Source organism: Nasonia vitripennis, chromosome 5, assembly GCF_009193385.2.
Source record: "Nasonia vitripennis strain AsymCx chromosome 5, Nvit_psr_1.1, whole genome shotgun sequence".
NCBI classification, from domain to species: domain Eukaryota; kingdom Metazoa; phylum Arthropoda; class Insecta; order Hymenoptera; family Pteromalidae; genus Nasonia; species Nasonia vitripennis.
The window spans coordinates 10,597,760-10,606,099 of NC_045761.1; the positions used below are offsets into that span (position 1 = coordinate 10,597,760).

At 47.9% G+C, this 8,340-nt stretch overlaps 1 protein-coding gene across 3 annotated transcripts in view; it reads right to left on the reverse strand.

Annotated features, from left to right (window-relative positions):
• Positions 1-8,036, reverse strand: part of LOC100678312 — a 100,843-nt gene extending 92,807 nt beyond the window's left edge. The window contains exons 1-2 of one of the 3 annotated variants that reach the window (XM_016990084.2): positions 7,786-8,036; positions 2,626-3,146 (exon numbers count right to left, since the gene is read on the reverse strand). In XM_016990084.2, the coding sequence (XP_016845573.1) occupies positions 2,626-2,869 (244 nt within the window). In that variant the 5' untranslated portion in view covers positions 2,870-3,146; positions 7,786-8,036. Of the gene's footprint in view, positions 1-2,625; positions 3,147-7,724 lie in introns of all 3 variants that reach the window. The other 2 variants (XM_016990083.2, XM_031931696.1) reach the window with 2 other exon arrangements.
• Positions 8,037-8,340: the final 304 nt, after the last annotated feature.

Below are 8,340 nucleotides of genomic sequence, written 5' to 3' on the forward strand. Positions count from 1 at the left end.
GCTGTGGATTTCTCAATTGAGCCCTACTCCCGCTACTGCCCTAATGGCAGCGATAATAAGAGACTCCTTAACTTTGCTCTCGCTGCTCTATCCCCTAATGTGCATTAAGTGCAGCGGTGTATGTTCTGTGGTTGTTTGCGTTCGCGTTGAATTTATATAGAAAACAATAGAATGCATCGATAAAAATCAATGTTCTCTATTTCACATGTGCATTACACTCAAAATGCATTAGCAGAAAATGTCCATTCGTCGTGCAAGGAGGTACTGCGCCACCCACTGCAATTTACAGCGACTCCGAGTCTACGAAGCAGCGATCGTCTGGGTGATTTGTCCCATTGCCGGAGCGATTATCGGAGAACTCTGGTAAATCGCCCGCTTCCCTTTCTCGTACGAGACTCACATATATACACACAGAGAGCTCCACACAAGACAGGCCAGCGACGTGGTTCCTCTCGCTATACTCCGGATTAAATCTCCCTCGCAATCAGATTTACCGACTTCGCTCGTATCTAGCACTTTTTCACAAACACACACACTGCTCTGGAATTTTCGCCGAGCTGAGCAAAGCGCATTTGCTGAATTCCGCATCTGAATATTCCCGGACAGCTGCTACTGCTATTCCCTCCTACTTTTTTACTCGTAGAAGAAACGAGAGAGGCGAGAGAAGTGAGAGAGAGAGAAAAAACAAAAGGCAAGCGAGGACAAGCCCAGGAATCCAGAGCTCTACTTTCGTCGTTGTTTTCCTGCAAAGACCAGACTCTCCAGCGGTTGAAAGTGAGAGAGAGAGAGAGAGAGAGAGAGAGAGAGAGAGAAAGGGAAAGTCGATCCCCCGAGGAATCCAGAAAAAGCTCGAGACGCGTAACTTTGCGGCTTCGCTCTGCGTCTTATATCCTCTCTCGCCCTCTCTCTCCCTCTCTCTCTTTCCATTTCTCCTTTTTTCCGTCAGCGATTCCGAAATCCGTCCTTATACCCCGCGCGCTCGAGCTTCTCTCGCTTTTATTTTCCACGGCTCCTCGCTCCTTCTTTCTTTTTTTGATCGAGGGGGTGGGAATTTCGATTAGATGTACGAGGATGGGTTACTTCCGAGACGTGCGCGCTCCATTTAACAGGAGTCGGCTGCTAGCCCGGATATTACGACTCGCGTGCGTGTACGTGTATCGAGAGAAAGAGAACGAGAGAATCGCCGAGCGGGGAAGAATCGATTCACTGGGGTTGGTTATCCATATAGTGTGCGCGGCGCGACGTTAATGTCGAACAGGGAGGGCGTCTGTCACTTTTACGCGGCTTTTAATTCATATTAAGTTGAACAAGTTGAGGATAGCGATGGCCGCGCGAGCTCCAGCGCTTTAAACTGCAAAAAGCACTTCAAGGGAGATATTTTAAGCTTTAAAATCCCTTTCTTATAAAGTTCTTCCCCGCGGCCGCCGGAGTCTTTATTGCAGTTGCTCGCGCACTTTTGACCGTACAGCGACGCGCTTTTATTCGCAATTAACTGAAGATTCTTTGAAATCCCTGCGAAGGCATCACCGTCACGCTTTATTCTGATATATTGCAAGCCAGAAAGATGTATCATAAAGCGGAGCTTTGATCGATCGATATATCGTCGGAGTATTTTGACTAATGAATGAACATCGCGTACACGCTCGTATAAATACATTATTAGGTCAATGTTCATTACACCGAATCGACGCACGCGTCCTCGTTAATATGTGCAATAACAGTAACCTACTCGTGACCGATTCAATTAACAGCGGGAAGCGAAGCGTGAATTTAGCAAAAACGACTTCGTTTCCTCCGCTGAGAATGAAAAAGCGCTACAATGTATACAATACAATCCTTGAATTCTCGAGCCATTGTTTAATGGAAAATCTCGCTCGCTCACTCGCCGATATTGCAGAAGACAGTGTCGAAATTTCCGAGAGCCCTCGGGAGCCGCCACCGTCTTCTTTAAAGCTCTTAACGAGGTCGATGCATCGGGGTCAGCGGCAACGCGGAGATACAACAAGAGATAGCGCGCAGGAAAGAGGCAGAAACGAGATAGCGGCGCACGTCTCACCTCATCGAAACAGAAATTTGCTTACCGACGTTGAGTAGAGCTGCTTCTGCAGAGTCGAGAGTAAAAAGGGAGCGGAGAGGAAGATGGGTATCGTCTGTATACGCGCGGGAATAGATAGCGACTCCGAAAAAAAGGCGGAAAAATCAAGGCGGAAATAAAGGGAAGGGGGAGCGTCCTTCCCCAGATACGACGACAGAAGCAGAGGCGGCAGGGAGACGAGACGGGGAAAATAAAAAGAAATTGTCATCGCCCGGATGGATGCTGTGCAGCAGCAGCAGCGAGCGAAGGAACGAGACGGAGCTAACTGCCTCCTTTTCTTCCACTTCCGCCTTCCCCACCCCCGCTGCGCCTTTTGTTTTTACGCCCCTCCTTTGTTTTTACGTTAACTTTCAACGTCGAATGTCTCGTGTACGCTCGCGCGCAGCGAGAAAGCATTAGTTTAGTCGTCGCTCGGACCTTTTTCCCGCGGACGGTTCAGGATTCGAAGCGCTTTTCTTCGACCTCTCCTGATGGCTGCACGACATGTATATTTTGAGAAAAAAAGTTAGACAACATTTCAATCGACTTACGGGTGGTGAGATTAGCAGGCTTGACGATCTTTGGACAGACCTTGAACAGCCCGAGCTTGAACCTGACGCTGACGATGTTGGCGAGGTGTCTTGGCAGGTAGGGTAGCCTTTCCTCGGTGTGAAGCCAAGCCGGTCCGAGAACGGCCGCGCTGAGAGCTGCCAAGGCAGCCATACCGCAGAGCAGGCCGCACCTCGTCATCCTGGTACCGCCTGCGGCGGCACCGCCACCGCCGGTGCAACACATTGGCTGCTCTAGCTCCTATTACACGTGATCAACGCGCGCACTGTTCACTCGACGGCTCAGCAGCTGCGGCAGCGCCGGCCGACTCTCGGCATCCCGGTATCGTCCGAAGCTTACAAGCTTAGAAGAACAACACGGAGCGGCTAGGAATTTCGGCGACTCTCGCTCAGTCCACATGAAAAATCCCCTCACGTTTGGCTGCAACGAGGAGCACGGGAGCGGGACGCCGTCCGAAAGATGAGAGCCGAGCTGCTGCAGTCCGGGGATTCCCCATCGGCGGCTGCAATGTCGGTAATTTCCGGATGAGGGGCGTGGAATTCACGCATCGCCGTTGTCGTAGTAGCACAGCCGGCACGTGCCTTTGGCTGTTCCTCGCGACTCCCGGGGGAGAGACCGAGACGCGGCGAGTCTCTCTCTCTCTCTCTCTCTCTCTCTCTCTCTCTCTCTCTCTCTCTCTCTCTCTCTCTCTCTCTCTCTCTGTTAAGGAGGGAATATAGCTGCTGCTCACATCTCGCTCTCTCCCCCACATATATATAGAGACTCGATAACTCGAGTCGGTTAACTCGCTTATCGGACCGACACGCTTACGCTGGATTATCCCCTCGATCGCGCGCGCGCGCGTGTGTGTGTGTGGGCCTGAGCCAAAAGGCGAGTCTATAGCGCTGCGACTGAAATATTAACCGAGAGTTTTATCCTTCATTTTTGGTTATCAATAATTGACCTCTCGGTGTCACGGCCGACTTGTAGATCAAAATTCTTTTTTCAAACTAAATTAAAGTCGCACGCGCGAAACTCGGCGGTGTAATTTACAGCAGCTGGAGACAGAAGCACGTACGATATATGAATTTGTAACCGTCTCGCTTTCGTAAAAACAGGAGCAGAGAGCGGAGCAGCAACGCGGCTGCAGCACACATTTGCATGCGTATGCAGATGAGCGCGTCTTTCACACCGGCCGCGCATACTTCTATATTTACCCTCCGCATATAGACATACACGTGTAAACAAGGCTCCGCGTCCGACGGCGCTTTGTTCTCCGTTTCAAAAAATCACTATCTCGATGCAGATTTTTTTCATTATAGATACAGGGAACAGCGCGATGCGGCGAAACAAAGCAAAAAAAGAGCAAGCGAAACGGGGAGGTATAAATGTTGCGAGTGATCGTCGCGGCTTTGCGAGTCTTTCGAGCGTATAACAGCGAGACGTCGGCAACGTGGGGGAGAAAATAAAAGCTGCAGTCTCGTGAAACCGGCGAAAACCTCATAAAAATTCGTATTTACGAGGTAGCACGCGCCCAAGCCCAAAGCTGTACACGTCGTGCGTTTTTCTTTAAAAGCTATATAGAGCACGAACAGTTTCGAGAGGCGGCGATGCTCTACTCTACTGCTTTTATTCGAGATGTTCCAGTTCGATTGATACGACGAAAAGATTATGGATTACAGATTTCGCGACATCGAAGTGAGCGCGCTCGCGGGGATTGAGGGCGAGAGTGTCGCGCGTTGAAATATGCCTCTGGTAAATCGAAGAATTTAGCGCAACTTTTCTCGTTATTCAATTACTGCAATTATATTTCTTATTAAATCGATAAAACAAGATTTAATTCAACGAGAAAAAGAAACAAACTTTATGGTCGTTTCATCCGCAAAAAATTCAGCGGACGCATTAAAAAGTGCCGAAAACCGCACAAAGTCCGTACTTCCGAAAAAATACGCGGATGATCGCGGAAAGTTTCGTCCTCGTTCTGGTCGTCGAATCCGGCTTTTTGTCCTTGGATGCGGTTGACAATTTTTTTCTTCTTGCAGAGGCAAGTTTTTGGCGAGCAAGCGGACGATGAAGTTGATGGCTGGGTTTGCCGGCAAATACGATGCGAAGTCTCCAACGAGTTTGAGCGCCTGATGCGGTGGGAAATTCTGAATTTGAGGTACGTGGAATCTTTTATCCTTTTTAGTTGCTTGATTCTTTAACAATGAAATGTAGTTATAATATTCCGCTTCCACCGCGGAATATCAAATTTCGATTTGTAAAAACCCTGCAAATCTCACTCTGTTATCGCCAGGAAAGCAAGTCCTGCGCAATCCCAAACAAATAAACAGCATTGCTCCATTATTGTTTTAAATGAGCCTCTCGGAAACGGGCTGGCGGCAGAAAAAAAAGAGCAGCCGCAGCCTCCCAAAGGAGTTTTCCGCGCCGTTCGCTGCAAACGACCCGGCGCAAACCGAGGCTGCACGCGAGCTGCTGGGCGAAAAAAGGGAACGTTCTCTTCGCAATTTTCCCTGTAAATCCTGCCTTAACTGCCTCTCGTTTTATCCGGGCCGCGACGATAGCGGCAATCGGAATTAATTTCTTCGAGTAGCCGTACGGGTGCGGGCTCGAGTCTCTGGCTTTTTGCGCGCGTGCTGCGGACGCTATACACATAACTAAAAATCCATTAGAGCCAGCCTCTCGACAAAGAATTACGCTCGCTGAGAGCCGCATTTTTTGCCGTATACCCTCATATCTCGTCCCTTTTCTCGAATGCAGCTTTTCGGCGAACCTGACGCTCCGTTCTCCATATCTCCGGTTTCGCAGATGCGCTCGCTCTGTGTTCGCAGCTCTGTCTCGTCCCGTCGCTGGACGCTTCTCTATTTTTTCAGTCAGGCTTTATATTTGTCGCGCGCGCTCGCGCTCTTTGTCTTTCGATTTTCCGCGGCCGTCGCGTTCTCTCATCCTCGCCTCTTATCGCGCGCACACCGAACGAGTAAAACTGCCAGTCGCACGCGAGAATTTCAGGCTTGGAATTATACAACGGGATGAATTTGACGTGCAAAAAACTGCGCTACAGCGCCGCTCGCAGCTGAGCGAATGTTTCGCAGCTCGTGAATTAGCGTCAGGATGCCTTTCGACGCGGCTTTTTTCCTATGGCGGGTTTGTTAGCGCGTCTAGCTCTCGGCGTTGTTATGCTTATCGTTTATGACTCGTGACAGATGGTTTCAAAGTTTCCAACTTGCTGTGAAAAATTGTGCATCAGACGAACAAATCATATCGTGTTCTACTGCGTATTATTTTTCCGCTACAAAATCGAGCAAAAAGTTACGATCTATTGTATACGATTATACATCAAGAGTTGTTGCCCTCGCGGCAGCGATACGATCAAAGGCCGCGCAAAGTTTGCTTAGAACTTAGCGGGACGCGGGAAGAATGAGTTCAAGGTGCTAATAGCGGTCGATTCGAACTTTTAATTGCCAGAAACTCCGGCGCGAAAGAAGTAAACAAGAATGAAGAGGCGGTAGACAAGGACGGCGCATCGTCTCTCTCCCTCCCACCCGCGCTCTTTTTCTTTGCGAACCCTGACAATGAAACACCGCGGGCAGCAACTCTTACCCCCCAAGCGGGCGTTGCACTAAATGCAAACGGCATTTTTATGGCGGCGCGCTCGCGCCGAATGTTAATTAGTTTTATTATGATTCAAAGGGGAGAAGTTGGCCGTGTGGGGGATGGTTTAGAGCGTCGTTATTATTTGGGAGCTTAATTAAAGGATGGCCGACTACTGCGGGGACGCGCGATTATTATGTATTGATTTTCAGATTGAGAGCGCGCTTCTCGGCTTTTAAATGCAGCCGGTGGCACGACGGTGTGAAAGCGTATTTTACGAGAGCAGCCGCTTGTATGTATATGAATAAATGAGGCAATTGTTTGAAATATCATTTACACGTTCATGGCTCTTAAATTTTTTATTGCGTCGTTGCGTGGTTTTCGCTTGACGTTATCTTTTGTTATTTTATTTCAGCCCTCCGTCTGTTGGCCAATACTTGGACTATATGGATAAAGCAAGTGCTACTTAGTTTACACCAAAACTCATTCGATCAGACTCGCTGATCGCCTATTAATTTACAATTTGATACATTTTAATTAGAACTGCTTTTTATCAATAACTTTAATTAAGAACGAATTTTATCACTCGCTCCAGCTTTATTTATCATGTCAAACTTATTCATGCGGACGATCCCCCGTTGTAATCGCTGATTGATTACAGTCAGCTTCCAAAAATGATACAAAAGTTCGCAAGATTAATGCACGGCTTTTACTGCTTTATATTCCGTTCCACCTAGTCCCATACATTTACTCATCGACATGCAGCTCAGCCTCTTCGTAAAATACGCCGAGCCGGTTTTCAGGTTTTAATTAAAAAGAACGCGTACAGCCGTCGATCGGAGCTTTTCATTTCTATAGAAGTAGACATCTCTCGTTGTCAAAAAACAAGATTTTTTATTGCGCATTACGATATGACGCGCAAAAACTCGACGTTTGATGTTTGGACGAGTGCGATCAGCGCAGGTATATAGTCCTCAGTTTTTTGTGTACCGCGTTGTCAGTGCGTGCAATTGAAAAAAGTTTTTTTCCTTCAAGTTCCGACTTTTCAATATCATCTCGAAAAATCAATCTTTCACGCCATCCATCATTTCGGTCTGATTCGATAGCTTCTCTTTTTATCGCCGAATATACGCTAAAACTTTTATTTCATATTACCAAGTGCGTACTATGGATGTATTTAAGAATTTCAATCACTGTTTAATCAAACCGGATTTTAATTAAATTTGAAATGGAATCGTTTGAAAGATTTTGATCCGGTTCCAATTACTCCACTCAGTTGTAAAAGTATCTGCCGTTAATACATCAGCGCGTAATCCAATCCACTCGAACATTTACTTTTATTAATTAAATCTGTTTTATTTTCTTCCTCGATCCTCTCAAATCGCTAATTCCTTCCAAACTTGACATATCGACATATCTGACTGTCGAAAAAAACTTGGTTATCCCACGCGATGTGCGCTTCGATAAGCGAGTCAACCGCAAGCTCTCGCGTCTAAAAAAATAGGCTTACCGCTTTATCAAACCACCACGACCGTCACCACCAGCTCAACCACGAGCATCATCCCCCTCACCTTTGATCAAAATTCCTTCTCCACCCCTCGGCAAAACTTCACATTATCCGCTTTTTCCAAAATACGAAACCACTAAGAGACCCACACGAAATTTCTCTCTCTCGGCGCACAGTTTTCAAAACCTCGGCACTTTGTCCACGAGAGACAAGGGCGAGCGAGAGATACGCACGTGCTGCTCACCGGCGCGATAAGACACCAAGCAACGCGAACCGCTGTACAACGTCCCAGCGCGGTAGCCGGAGGGTTACTACTGAATCCCGCGCCGTCTCCGTCGCCGCTCTTTCGCCACTACCCCCACTCCCGACCGGCGAGCCGCCGCCGCACCCCTTCCTGGACATGTGCAGTGTGCTGCTGCGAACCGGAGCGCTTATCGAGAGGCTGTGGAGCTCGGAATAGACTTTTTTCCTAGAATTTTCGGTAAATTGCATAATCCATTTTACCCCGAGTAGAATTTTTTCGATTACTCGTATTGATTTTTGTATGCCCCAGGCTAAATTCCGTTGAGCCTTTTTTTATTTATTCAATTTGAACGAAGAGCTCTGACTCGTGCTTTTC